General features: G+C 37.9%; 1 protein-coding gene across 1 annotated transcript in view; it reads right to left on the minus strand.

Moving 5' to 3' along the window:
- Positions 1-15781, minus strand: part of CCDC148 (coiled-coil domain containing 148) — a 253948-nt gene that overhangs the window by 63547 nt on the left and 174620 nt on the right. Inside the window, exon 12 of the mRNA XM_040475151.1 lies at positions 4653-4771. Within this exon, the coding sequence (XP_040331085.1) occupies positions 4653-4771 (119 nt within the window). The remainder of the gene's footprint in view (positions 1-4652; positions 4772-15781) is intronic.

Genomic DNA, 15781 nt, shown 5'->3' on the forward strand with positions numbered 1-15781 from the left:
AAGAATTAGGTAGGTCTATTTGCAGGAATGCCGTGTGTCGTTTTGAAGTTTGTGCTTTGCAAAAGCAATGCCAGACCAGGAGTATAAATAGGGAATGACATCCAGCTTTGCTGCTGCTTGTCAAGCTGAGTGCCATGGTTCAGAAAGGGTTTTTTTTCCTAATTTGTCTACTTCTGGATAGGGGATCTACATACTTTGCCACCAGAAGGTAGAACCTCTTCTAATTGGAACAAAAACCTTATATACTAGCAGCAACAGTAAACAGTACTTAATAGTAAATAAGTAATTTGTGGATACATAAATGCTTTTGTTTGTTTTTTTAAAAACACAAATGGCTGCTATAAACGGAACTTGTCTCTCTAAAATTCATATGTTGAAGTCCCACCCTCCTATGTGATAGTATTTGGGGAAGAGGCCTTTGGGAAATCATTTGGTTTAGATGAGGTCATGAGGGTGGGCCCTCATGATGGGGTTAGTGACCTTATAAAAAGAGACAGAGAGCTACTGTCTCTCTCCCCACCTATGGGCACAAAGTCTAAAATCAGTTGTCCATAAGCCACAAAGAAAGTTTTCCCAGAAACTCACCATGCTGGCACCTTGATCTTAGACTTATAGTTTCCAAAACTATGGAGAAAAAAAATTTCTGTTGTTTAAGCCACCAGTCTGGTATTTTATTATGGAGGTCTGAGCTAATACAACAGTATTATATCATAAAATGTATTGGATTTCTGTTGTTGTTCTTCAACTTATTTTTTATGTAGGTACATAGTATGTATGCATAAGTATTAAACAATGGAAAACAGAAAGGGCTTCTAGAGAAGACACTGTATGAGGGTAGTGATCAAGGGGCACTTTTGCTTTAACCTTGTTTTATTTTTAATAGAAATGTCCTCATTATTACATGTTTTATCTAAAATATTTAAAATGCTTAAACACTTTGAGAAAAAAATTGTTAGAAGGTGTCTTGTGTTTTAAAAATTCAATTGGTTGGGGTGCCCTGGTGGCTCAGTTAGTTAAGCACCCGACTCTTGATTTAGTCTCAGGTCACGATCTCACGGGTTCATGAGACCAAGCCCCATGTCAGGTTCTGTGCTGACAGTGTGCCAGTACATCCATACACACTCTCTCCCTCAAAACAAATAAATAAACTTAAAAAATTCAATTGATAGTAATCGCTTATATTTGATGAGTGTTGCATTCAATACTTCATTTAATCCTTACAACAATCCTATGAAGTAGACATTATATATGTCTTCATTTTACAGATGAAGAAATTTAAGCATAGGCAAGTTAAATAATTTACCCCAAAGTCACATAGCTATAAAGGATAGAGCCAGGATTCCAATGTTGACAACTTAATTAAAGAACCTTCCTTCTTAACCTCTCTGGCATGTTCAGAAAGAAAATAGGCCTTAGGGTTAGTGGAAACTTTGGCAAAAACAAAAACAATAAAATAATAAGGGTAAAACGCAGAGTATAACTGAGAAGGAAAACATAATTAATAAGTAAAATGAATTACTTTATCTTTTTATGTTGAACCACATGAAACTGCCAATACTTAACCATTTCTGACCTGCAAAAATGGAATTTTCTTATGGTTCAACATAATATATCTGCTAATTTATGAATATTGTTTTCAAGAAACTTAACCTTAGAATTAAAAACTAGAAAAAGAAAATAAACAATGGACATTTTTAAACCCTCAAGGCCATGTGTGCATGTTTTTAACAGATCTGGAAACAGTTTTAAGCTCTTATTCTGATATGAAAAAAAACGAGCCTCCAGTTAAAATATTAAACATGAGGTTTGTGAATTGTATTTCAGTAGCAGAGAAAAACAAATCAACCAAATTTCTTAGTGTCAGGATGGTTATAAAAGAACACAACTTCTGGTTCTTGCCAGGAGCAAAAGCTACCAGCAGTTTTTACACGTTGAGTTCCATCTCCCTACATCACAGAATGAGGACTATGCTTTAATCTACAACATCATCCAAAATTTTCTGGGAACTATTTCTTGATATATGATCCTGATATTTTAATGGCCTTCCTCACTGATTTCCCAACGGCACGAAAGAACTAGATTCATAACTTTCTGAATCTACATTTCGCATAAGTAGAACATACAGATCATAGGCCCTTAAACGTTGATAGCTTACTTAGCCCTCAGAGGTTATACAGTTCAATTTTACAAAGTACAAAGCAGAGCCCTATAGAGACTGAATGGCTTTGGCCAGATCAGACACTATTCCAAGAAGATTGAAGACTAAAAACCTGGTCCCCTGGTTCCTAGTCCTTAGTACTCTTTTCGTTATGTTGTAATATGCCTATTTTTTCCTGTTATGTAATGCAGATTAATCTGATTTTCCTTTTCTTCTTTTCAACTGGATTTCTGAGTCAGCTAATCTTGATAATTATTGGAACAGGAAGGAAAAGACCGAAATGGCTCTGTAATCAAAGAAACTCCCTGGCTGCGAGGGGAGATTCTATTAGAAGCCTGTCTGCTAGATGCTGGGACCTCACATCTGTTCTGTTCTTCCCACCCCCTTTAATTCCTGTGGCTCTCTTGTTTCCCCAGCATAGCTTCAGACTATCCACCCAGACTTTGACCTCCACCATTGCCTTGCTCTTTAGTATTTAGCTGTTGGTGGGATTTTTGCCTCTGACCCATGGCAAGGCCTATATGCTGGTAAGCACTTTGTGTTTGTTTCGCTGGTTTCTCATTGACTGTCACCTCTTAGCCTTGAACTCTAAAATCCTGAGACACCTAGAAAATGATGTGAATTTCATCCAGAAAATCTTTAGGAATAGCCTGGCATGTATGTGGAACTCCACATTAGGCTGCAAGCTTGGTGACTGGAGTTTGAGATAACTGCCCCATGGGTCACAGGGGAAGCTTCCTAGATACAAGTGAACCTAGCTGTATAAAATGGCTAAGTCCAGGGCACCTGGGTGGCTCAGTCAGTTAAGCATACAACTCGTGGTTTCAGCTCAGGTCATGATCCCATGGTTTGTGAGTTCGTACCCTGCATTGGTCTCTGTGCTGGCAGTGCAGAGCCTGCTTGGGATTTTCTGTCTCCGTCTCTGTCTGCCCCTCCCCTCACGCTGTCTCTGTCTCTCTAAAAATAAATAAATAAATAAAATGGCTATGTCCCCCAAGATTATGTATAAATCTAAGGAATAATTTTTAATAGATTTTATTTTTAGAGCAATTTTAGATTCACAGCAAAACTGAGCAGAAAGTACAGAGTTCCAGGCAAGTTTTTTACATTGACTAACAGTAAAGAAAAAACTATTGCGACTTCCATTATGAAATAAAAGAGCTATTCTTAATTTGTCTCCTGTGAAAATCTACTCAGAAGCTAGGTAAACTAGATAACTATGTGGGCTACCAATTTATTGTCTCTTAACTCCAAATTCACCCTTCATTGCCTACTCTATGAAAACAAGATAGACCCTGTAACTATTTCTCCCTTGCAGCTGGCACAATGTTAAGCTATGTCAGAAAGGGGTTCTGGAAAGATAATGAAGGAGGAAGGGGCTTTCTTTCCTGATTCCAGTGTTTACCCCTTCTTGCTCCTACCACATGGCTGCCGGCTGCATGTGTGGGGAACACACCGTGGCACCTGTGCCCATGGAGTTCCACTGGTGCCCAATGGTCAGTTTCCCAACAAACTTAAGAGGCACTCCCATGGTCAGATCCCCACTGAGTTTTGCAAACATCCCAATGGTTGACTTCCAGCTTTGGCTTCCTACACCCAGGCAGGGTGTTTCTTGCTTTCCCAGTGACTCTGAACAAGACCTGGTTGAGCCCATATAATAATTTCTCCACCATTCAGTGGCCCACAACCATGCCTTCTACAATGAGATCTGAATCTCAACCATGGAGGGTCGGGAGGGGGGGGTTGGTGAGGCACTTCCATATTTGTTTCTTCTATGGGAACCTTCCTTCAGCCTTGGAGTTGTCTTCAAAGCTCTCTTTATCTCTTTACATAACAGAGGTTTTCTGTTAGAATTAATAATTCTTTATCTTAAACTTTCCCTATTCAAATTATTGTTATCTTTGTCTCTTCACTGACCCTGATTGATACAGTAAACTTGGAAAAATAATTTTAATTTCTCAGTTAATTTCTCAGTTTCATTTCTCATTCATAAAATGAGGACACTGGGTTAGTTGGTCTCAAATGCCCTTTTCAGCTCTAAAAATACACCATTCCAAGAAACCCTCCATGTTTTCCTACAGAGTGCATTCTAAGTATACTAGAATGAATCACATACACAGTATAATTGTGTATTGTCCTTCTCAGCCTCAATTATATTAAATGGGTCTCCCTTCTTACCTGAATAATGGTTTCCTCCTTCTAGGTCAACATATTAAGTCATAGTAGCACCCAGTATCCTTTCATGCACACAATGGGCAATCAAATACTATAAAATCCTCTGTAAGGGTTTTAACTAGGAAGCTATCCAAGGAACAAAATGGCAAACCAGAGATTTGTGTATGAATATGAGAGACTGAAATACATTACAAGTATCATTTTATCTATTTGTGGGATACAAACATTGGAAGGATACATTAAGTATAAAAAAATGCTCGCTCTGATACTGTTTACCCAAACCATCTCCATTACTATGCAATTTAAGATTTTTTTTTACCTTTCTCTGTCTTTTACTGACTGTTCAGCCATTAATTTCTTCAGTTCTTCTAGACGCTGAAGATCTCTCATTTCCACTTCTTGCCACTTCTGTTCTTTTTTTGCCCAATATTTTCTTATCTATTGTATAAATGTTACATAAAATTTAAATTAACAACATATATGTTAAAATGAGGAGAAAAATTATAACAACATTATCCTGTGGTTCCTATAGCCAATATTAAACTTTATATTTTATACTTTATATTTTTCATTTCTTAGATCTGCCTATAGTATATTGACAGCAGACAAAAAATAAATGAAAACCTGAAGATACAAGTCCTGAGAAACTGCATGGTTTAACGGTTTCTGAAGTGGAAATGTAACTTGTGCCAAGATCTAAAGCCTGAATCTATGGCTAAAATAATCGACTTTCAGGGAACCACAATAGAAGTATGTTATTGTCTCTAAAGCATATGATCTACCTGTTACTCAAGAATATTTTTATCCTCTTATGGTAATGCAGTCTTTAATAAATATAGCATTAAACCTATTCTTACTTTAAAAGCATGAGTTTATTTATGCTAATGGACAGCAGGATGTTGAAAGCTTTATGCTTCTGGGGAAGTGGCAGGAGATAGGTGGGAGGAAGGAGAACAAGAAAAAATAGCAGAGTTATGATATATAGTAGTTCTGACTTATGTGGTAAAATAAAGGACACATTTATCAAGCTCAAAAAGGTGAAAGCATTGTTCTTACTAGGCCTGTTTTATTTCCCTTCTCTGGAAATGGAGACAGCCTGAGAAAACTGGAAGTATACATATGCTCTTCTCTTTTTTTTAAATGTTTATTTATTTTTGAGAAAGAGAGAGAGAGCATGAGTGGGCCTGAGGCAGGGCTCGAACTCATGAACCATGAGATCCTGACCTGAGCTGAAGTCGGATGCTTAACCGACTGAGCCACCCAGGCGCCCCTACGTATGCTATTTTCAGGAGGATGAAACCATCATTCAAGGTTCCCCTGGTGATGGGACAATTGAAGTTAATGTGTATTTGACAGAGGCCCCTTCAACCACTTGGCTTGCCATGTTGTGTGCAACTCAAGAGACTGGATCTTGTTGGTGAAAAGTAGAGTACTTCAGTGGTGAATGATAATGAGTGACTGCCAGCAGAAGGTCTGTTGTGGAGGACATGTTAGCTTCACCCCCAACGTGGCATTGTCTCTTTTGAGAAGTGAATATGAAAAGCTAAGTGGTTTCCAGACTTGCCTTAGCAACATGGTCTCTGACCACTGGGAGAACAAAGGAAGCCTCCCAAGCAACATGGCCACAGTCATAGCAGCTCTGCCACAGGGCCGCCACACCCGCAGTCACAATGGAAACATCTGCTCAAAGCATAACAAGTAACTGGGTGAGGTCAAGGTACCATGATTTCACTCCGTAGATAACTGAGATTTGAATTTGGGAAGAACAGAGATGAAGCTAGAAAGATAGCAAAGAGAGGGTAGGGGAGGCAGAGAAAGAAAACACTGACTGATAAGGTGTGTTTCAGAGTCCTGACTGATAAATGCCGGGGCATTCTATCAGTGTCAGATATGGAAATGTTAACAATGATTATATCATCTCCCTCTGGGGTTTAAATGGTGTTTATTTTACACTTTGTGTAATTTTTGTGTTACTTTATGTTTTGCAATGAATATGTATTTCTTTCATAATCAGAGAAAGTAAAGCTACTTCAAAACTAAATTTTAAAAAAGAGCAGATATTGGATTAAAGAGCATTTGCCTCTAGGCTCTAAATGACCAACAGTATTTGCTTACTCTCAGTGTTGGCCTTGGAGGGAAGTCAGTGGTCCTTTTGTCGACAATCCCTTGTCTACAAGTGGACAAACCCTTTAGGTCCAACCTGGACAACCAGGTTGCTGGTGTCCTCAGAAGACAGATACCATTTGGTGCAGTATCCTCTGAAGGTCATATAAATATGTCACACCAGAGGCTTTTGGTATCTCAGGATCAATTATTTCCATGCCCAACTCTCTAGTATGCTCAGACATTGCTACAGTGTGAGTCTCTCTCTCTCTCTCTCTCTCTCTCTCTCTCTCTCTCTGTCCTCTTTCTCTCTCTCTCTCTCTCTCCCCTCCTCTCTTTCTCCCTCCCTCCCTCCAACTCTCCCTTTCCTCCCTTCTCTCTCTTCCTCTATCTCTCTCTCACCACCTCTCCTTCTCAATCTCTCTCTCCCTCTCCATCTCCCTCTCTCCCTCCCTCCCTCCCTCTCTTATGTGAGCCCAATTTATTCTTTCTCAGTGCTTTCTACTGGGCTCTCTGAAAGCCCTGTGTCATCACACATAAAATCCTCTACATCTTCAAACTTCAGACCACTACATGATTATTTTGACTGGAATTCTTTTGAGCGAAGGATGCTTATCCTCTGGTGCCCCACATGCCAGGAGGCTGAGGAATGGTTCGAGCATTTTCCTCGTTAACTGCTACTTTTACACTAAAGGTCATTTTCAAATATTCATGAAGAATTCAGATATGAGGGTCACAGCCACACAGAATTTGTCCAAAACAACCCCTTTTACTTCCCTAGACAACTTCAGCATCTGCCTGAATGCCCTTCCAACCTACTAATCTCACAGTTCCATAACTTCCTCTATTCCAGGAGTCACGACTTCCTCCAGGATTCTATTATCATCAAACACATTTCAGTTTCAATTCTGAAATCTTCAATTATAGCCATTGATTCTATGATCAGGACCTACCCATTCCTTTGCTATCATCCTCAGTTTTCTGATCATATAATTTTATTCCTCCATTATAGCCCTCTTCTCAAGGCCTTGCTAATTAGTATATTTGTTTCTCTCTCCCACTGCACTTCAGAAAATGTGATTTATCTATCTTGGCACTTCCAACATTAACTACAGGGTTTAGAACATGATATATACCTAATAAACATTTGATTGATGAATGAATTACACAACTCTAGAAAATTATACCAAATTTATGGTTTCAACTGAATATTCATTGATAATCAGCATTCCTTTTATGAATTCCTGGTTAATACCTCTTGTGTTCTCATGGATATATTCCAAACCCGTTCACTATGTTAAGCTGCATATCTGCCTCCTCTTCTTCACTTTTATCAGGGGAAATGGAGACTATAAATGGTACCTTCCTTGATGCCTTTTAGAAAAAGAGGTGTCTGTACAAAGGGACAATAAATCCCTCTTGGGCTCCAGATCCTATTCCCTAATTCCATCTTCCCCATAAACTTACTCCATCATTTACCCCTCTCTCCCTTATACCTTCAACTTCTTGGTCTGTGCTTCTTCCTTCTCCTCACATGGAAATATGTACAAATCTCACCCATTTACAAAAATTTAAAAGGACTTTCTTTAGACCCCTGAGACTGTAGCACCTCATCCTTCATTGTTCTCTTCTTCAGTCAAGCATCTTACTTACTGTTCTTCAATTCTCATCTCCTGTTTTATTCCTCATCTGTAATATTCCTATCTCTGCCTTCCCTCAAAATTCACTACTCTTATCACTGACTTCCAAGTGAGTGAACAAAATGATCCTTTTCAATCCTTATTTTACATAATTTCTTTGTGTATTTGATTCTGTCAACCCTTATCTATGTAGTCTTAAGACACTACTGACTTTGGCATTCATTTGTTCAACAAATATTTACTGAACATATGCTTTAAGCCAAATATTGTGTTGAATATTTGGGATATGATGCTCAAAAGAGAAATAAGTTCTCTGCCTCATTGCTGGGACTTTCTAGAAAGAGAGAGACAAAGAGAATAAATATGCAAATGAATGAACAGAATATTACATCATACATTCTAAGAAGGAAATAATTATAGCAATGATTTAAAAAAAATTGGGTAGAATTTTTACTAGAAGGCATATTTTTGTAATGACATTTGAATCAAAATTTAAAAGATGAGAGTGAGACAATTATGGGAAGAAATGGAGGGTGATCACCACAGGAAGCGGGAGCTCTAGGTCCAATAGCATTGAGTGGGAAAGACCTTGTGCATTTTCAGGACTGGGAAGAAGCCAGTGTGGCTGGATGGAGCATGTGGTTGAGTTAAGAGTGGAGGTGAGATTGAGAAGCTAGCTGAGAGCTAGATGATTTGGCAAGGAGTTAGGTCTAGAAACAAAGAAAAGCTATAGATAAGTTTAAAGCAAGGTGTGACGTGATCTGACTGAGATTTTTAAAAGATAGCTCTCGATATTGAGTTAAAAATAAGACAGTAGAGAAGCAAAGGATAAACAAGGAGATGAGATAGAAGAATAAGGTAAAAATGATCACTTGGACCAGGAAATGAAATGTTTATATATGAGATGGTTTTTGAGTGGGACCAGAGTGCTCACTGAGGAAATGAATATTAAAGCTGAAGAAAAAAGGAATCAAGGATGATTCCTAGCTTTTTGCTAGAGCACCTGGTTGAATGATGGTGCCAATAACTGAGATGGAATACTGGAAGAATAACAGGTCTGGGAAAGAAAGACCATCAGGAGCTCAGTATTGAACATTAAACAGTTGACATGACTGCAAGACCTTGAAGTGGAGATCCCAAATAAACGTGTGGAGGTACAGATGGGTGGCTCAAGGGTCGATTCAGGGCTGGAGGTATAAATTAAGGAAATATCTACTTAAAATGGCATTTTATGCCTCAGGACTAGAAGAGATCTCTAGGGTCAGAATATAAATAGAAGAAAAATGCGGCTATGTACTTTCATTCTTATCTGCCTTTTGCAAAGTTTTCTCAACAAAAATGACTCCATTTCCCTCTTCCACCTGTCAATTTTACTCTACCCTTATTACCAAAACAAATCTCCTTGAATCATCCTCTGAACCCTCCAGGAAAAAAAGCTTAGCCATCCTTGGCACACCAATGACCATTGGCGAAGGTTTATTACTCTCCATTCTTCATCCTGCCTTGTATTCCTTGATTCATTTTCATGAGGCTCTGACAATGCACTGTTACTGATACATTTAGGCATTTACTACATGCCTAGCATGGTCTATCCTACCTGTGGCCTGCTAAATCTCTCCTGTCCATCCTTTAAGATGCAATTTTAACACTGCTTTCTCAACCTTCCTCCTTCTTCTCTCCTCCAGACATAGGTGTACCTTCTAAGGCACTATTTATGTGTCCTTAGCATAGCACTTTCCATATTGGTTCACATTATTCATCTTTGCATTGTAGTATAGTACCTTGTATCATGTCTCACACATAATAGGACTTAATTGATCACCATTAGGTGAGTGGAAGCTTCTTCTGGTCTCTGGTCTGAGAATAACAAAGTTGTGGATGGGAACAAGGCCAGCAGTTTTATTTGCAGGATGGTAAAGTCTGAACTAAGCACTTCCCTAAGGACAGTTCCATTCACCTTTTGTCAATTAATAGGAGCGGGAAGTATGTATGTCAAGAATTATTGGCTTTGAAAGCCTCAAACTAAAGTTAAGGCTAAGGATATTTAACTAGCCCTTTGGGACATTTGTTAAGAAACCGATTTCAAACACCCTGCGTTTTACTTCTTGAGTGATACTTTTAATATTCCAGTGATAGGGAAATCAGAAGGATAGTTAAAATGAGAAGAGCTGCATTTAAAGCTTGTCCCTTAACTCCCACAGATGAGGTTTCTAGAAAAAGCTTGCTTTTCTGAAAAGCAAAACAGGCCCTCATTACTACCCCTCTATAATGTCAGATTCCTATCAGGGATGTTCCCCTTTCCTTCTTCCACATTTTGCTCATTTTGGTAAAGTGAAGCCAGTAAAAGTGTCAATAAACTGAAGAAACCGTTCTCTAAAATAATGCTATGCTAACTTTTCAAAGAGTTTGAGATCACTTTTATATCCTACCTTACCTTTCTGATCTTCCAAACAATATGTTTCCTATTAAAAACTCCACCAGGAAGTGATGTTTACAGCATTGGAGTACCTCAGGGTTTAATTTTTAAAAACTTGTACTAATACTACACAACCATCAAATTATATTTTTTCACTCCTTCAGTCCAAGAATTATTATAATTCAACATGAAATAAGAATTTCATGAAAGCAAAAAGTTAGGGCTCAAATATCATAGAAGGAAGACAGTTTGGTCTCTGATTTCAAGCAATATGTGTGGTGTTGAATTTTTGAACAAACTTTTACACCTTGCTCCCAGATCATTATTTCAAAGACTTTAATGACTTATTCAGAAGGAGTTCATTATTCTTAACCAGATACATAAAATGTATGAAATAGGAAGTTCAAAATATCCAGTGCCATTACTAATAAGCTATGGAGATAGAGCAACTTTCAGTCCATTTTCTAGATTCTAATTTACTTAGCTAATTCTTTGCATCTTACAGCTCTCTTTTCTACTTTTGGTCTGGAATATGAACCCTCACAAAACAGTGATATTGTTACATATGAAAGCAGCAAGACCTCTTAATAGAAAGTGTTCATATTTTTTACTGTAATTTTTTTCTATTTGTTCCGTGTAGATCAACCTGTATCCCATAAAATTGCCACCAACTGAAGTATGACTCTTCTTTCTATACAATGAATTTGACAAGCATCTATATTTCACCAGATAACTTTTCACACTTTTGTGTGAATTGCTGAAAGGTAAGAAACATGCCTTATGCTGTAGTACTTATTTGTATCTAATATTGCATCTAGCTAATGAAATGTACATGATATGCAACTGCCAAATAAATCCAGGAAAAAACGATATAGAAAAGCAACACTATAATACTTTTCTTATATCAACTTATATAAATCCAAAACTATTAATAAAGCATCCAGTTAGACAATAAACAGTCAGTAGTCTACTCACTAAGTCATGTGTGGGATGGAGGTGCATTTAATCTCAAAAGAGCCTGAAGGCATAGTATGTCTTTAAATCAGATTGTCTACAAATCAGATTAAAGACTTTTTTTTCTAAAGATGGACACTTTCTCACCTCTGGCCTCAAAACTTTTTAGCCAACATTCATCTCTTCTATACTTGTGGCATAGAGATCTCTGTGGGCTTCAACTCAGGATCTGCTGGAGCTTCTGAATAAAAATGTGGCCCCAAGAGAATTACTTTACATGACATTCTTTATGCAAATATTTGAAAACTCTCTACATGGGTAAGAAATCACAATACAAAGTCAAATTTGCCACCATCCTGCCAGATTATTTGAATAGAACTCCTTTCAGTCCACATTTCAGATTATTTGTATTTCAGCTACCTATCAGTGTCTTACATTTGAACATTTTGCCACCAATCTCCAACCTGGTAAACAAGTACATCCACCACTGGTAAGAGGGTAGATTGTTATACTCTTCCTGAAAAACAAATAAAATCACTGGCAAAAGCCTTAAGAATTAAGAAACAAAGTTTGAGAATTAATAAGCAGGGACATATGCAAAGATTCAGGTATAGGTATGTTCATTACAGCCTTAAAAATGTGAAAGGTTACATGTAACAGTGTAAAATAAGAAATTGGTTAAATAGAGGACTCCTGGGTGGCTCAGTTGGTTAAGTGTCCGACTCTTGATTTCAGCCTAGGTTATGATCTCGTGGTCCATGAGATCAAGCCCTGCATCAGGCTCTGTGCTGACAACTCAGAGCCTGCTTAGGATTCTCTATCTCCCTCTCTTTCTCTCCCTCTCTCTCTCTCTCTCTCTCTGCCCCTCCCCTGCTTGCATGCACGTATGCACTCCCCATCTCACAATAAATAAATAAACAAACAAACTTTAAAAAACAGTTAAATGCAATATTTCACATAATGAAACACTATGCAAACACTAAAAATTATGTGGTAGACAAACAAGGTATACAAGATATACTAATACATGTTAAAAATAGGTTAAAAATAATATGTGGAGTATGATTCTAGGTAAGTTAAATCCCTCATGTATATAGAAAAAGGATATATGGATATTGTTAATAATTTTCTTTTCATACTAGTTTAGGACTTGGTGTGACTTTTATTACATTTTGTGTGCTTGTTTGTATTTTCCAAACTATCTACAATGGACATAAATACTTTATAGTTACAAAAGTATGTTTTTTGAAGGTTTGGCCAGACAAAAAAATCAATATTTATAAGGACATGACTATTATTCATTCCTGAAGTTTCCAAACTCTATTTCTATACCAAGTCAGATGACAAGAACATTGTATATACCTTTATATAATATTTTCACTTTTTATCACCTTGTGTGCAGCATCACTTTCACTTTCTAGAGAAAGTTTCACAGGACTATAATTTAATTTTATACCATAGGCCTTATAAAGGTTGATGCAATATTATATGAGGATTGATTTAGATTCTTCTGTAAAGCAGTTCTACTAAAAATGCTATCCACTGGGTGGTTTGCCTCCCTCCCCCCGGTACATGCTGTCAGCTCCTGATGTGCTAGGATGTTGTCTATTATTAGCAAATAAGAGCTAAATGCTTCCTTTTAACTTTAACCATGTTCAATTACAGCACCCCATTTTAGTCTTGGTTTGCTGACATAACTATATTCCCATCCTCTTAATTTTTTGTCTTACATTCTCTTACTAATTTTCTATTTTAATGATTCTTAATAGGAAACAGATGGCACACTCAAAATTAGAATAAATCAAGAAGAATATAATAAGAGGACAATTGACAAAGGAGGGTTGGAATTCAGGATAATCACAAGACATCATGCAATAGCCGGGCTGCATTACCACCCATTGACCAGTCAAAGACAGCTATGTGGGGAGGGCCACCCGATAGGAGCTGAGAACTTTGGTGGAGGACACAGCTGGTCAACACAACTCTGCAGGGGTAGGAACAGGGGGATCAATTCTCCCAACCTCAGTCTCCTTCCTAACCTGATCTCTAGTGTTCCATTTTGACTGAATCCAACCAGAATCCAGGGGTCAAGGGAGCCATGTAACACAACTCCCTGGGCCACAGAAAAGAATGGAGAGTAGATACGATCCAAGGGGAGGATGTCCAGCACAATAGTATTAATGTTTCTTATTATAACTTTCTTGGAAGTAGGTGATGTCTATATGCATAAATACATAAATGAAATGAAATCTCTTTTTAAGAGTAAATCCTAAGAGTTCTCATCAGAAGAATGCTTTTTTCCTTTTTTATTTTTCTTTTCTCCTTTCTTTTTGTTGTATCTGTATGAGAAGATGGATGTTAGCTGAACGTACTGTGTTAATCATTTCACAAATATGTAAATCAAACCAAAAAAAAAAAAAAAAAAAGAAATCTCTTTTTAGGTGGTGTTCACTTTGGTCACTTACATGAGTATTTTTCCATGGAAGAGCTGCCTACTTGAATTGCCAATAGCAATTTCTGCTCTGATGTAGTCTTATGTCCTTAGAACAATGATGAGCCAAGAAAGTATTCTGAGGTAAACACATTAGTTATCTCCCTCTTAATGAAATGCCAGGTGGATTAAAAAATAACTGTCATGTCTTCGTTAGAAGTAAGGTCTATTTTCAGTATGGGCATTGAAATATTACATAATGATCATGTCATATGTTGATATTGCTAAAATGGATTTGTCTGTAATCTTGTTTAATTTCTCTCTTTTCACTATTCATTAGGAAGGGAGTATATATACTGAGGATGTTGTATTTCACAGCCTGAGGTGTCACAGAGAGTAAAAAGTGAAAAGTAATCAAACCTCAGAGTCATTCAATCATAACTTCTTAGAGCTGAGGTGATTTTAGCAATCATTTAATCCAAACACCTCATTTTACAATTGAGGAGGCAAAATCCAACAGAGCCTGTGTAAGTTGCCCAAGGTCACCCCACCTTGTTGGGGCCTCCTACTTTGGCATGTTTTCCTCTCCACCTCACCATGAAGGTTCAGTGGTATCCTGCTCATTCATTACATTCATTCATTCAAGCAGTATTTATTGCATGCCTTATGCCAGGCACTGCAGGTAAAACAATGAAAATAGACAAACCCCTCTTTTTTATGGGGCTTACATCCTAGAAGAAAAAGAGAAGACAGTGAATAAATAAATAGATAGGTATCAGGTGGGATAAGTGCTGAAAAAACATGAAATAGAATAAATGGACAGAATAAGAGGGAAGAAGAATATTATTTTAAGTTTGGTGATCAAGGATGGACATTCTCTCTAAGATGACATTGGAGTGAAAGCCTGAATGAAGCAAGACAGTGAGTTGTGCAGACATCTGGGGGAGTAGTATTCCAGGCAGAGGGAACAGCCAATGCAACACCCTAAGAGGTCATGTGCCAGGGTGTTGGAAGGGGAGGAAGTGGACTGATAGGGCTGCCACAGGATGAGTGAGGGGGAAAGTGGCAGGATATGAGATCTAAGAGATATAGAGTGTAGTGCAGGGACTAACATAATCTGACGTGAAGTTTAGAAACATCTCTGACTGCTGTGTGGAAAATAGACAAAAGAAATAGTGTGGGAATAGAAAAGGAGGGAGCAGAGACATCCAGAGATTCTGATTGAGGGGCACCTGGGTAGCTCAGTCGGTTAAGCGTCCACCTCCAGCTCAGGTCATGATCTCACAGTTCATGAGTTCAAGCCCTGAGTCAGGCTCTATGCTGACAGCTCAGAGCCTGGAGCCTGCTTCAGATTCTGTGTCTCCTGCTTCAGATTCTGTGTCTGCTCCCTCCCCCACTCATATTCTGTCTCTGTCTGTCAAAAATAAATAAACTTTAAAAAATATTTAAAAAAATAACAGCTCTGACTGAAGATAGAGGCTTCTATTTATGACAATTTATCAGTATGAGGTGTGCAGGGAAAAATAACAAAGATAATACCAAGGCTTTTGGCCCAAGCACTGGGTGCATAGGTTCCCATTTTTTGAGAAAAGGTAAACTGAGGAAGGAGTAGGTCTGGAGGGAAAAACAAGAATACATTTTGGACATACTAGATTTGAGGCAGTGGGATGTGTAAATTTGGAGTTCAGGAGAGAAGTCTAGACCAGAGATGTTGTTATTTATCAGCATAAAAATGACATATAAGTAATTTTGCATTGATTGAGATCACCCAAGAAGTATATATACTTAGGACTGAGTCCCTGGGACACTCCAAGGCCTAGAAGTCAGAATGGTGAGGAGGATTCATCCAAATTTATTGAGAAAGAGAAATCAGTGAGGTAAAAGAATGAAGTGAGATAAAAGAG

The sequence above is a fragment of the Herpailurus yagouaroundi genome, unplaced genomic scaffold, assembly GCF_014898765.1.
Source record: "Herpailurus yagouaroundi ecotype Mexico unplaced genomic scaffold, PumYag 140, whole genome shotgun sequence".
Lineage (NCBI taxonomy): Eukaryota > Metazoa > Chordata > Mammalia > Carnivora > Felidae > Herpailurus > Herpailurus yagouaroundi.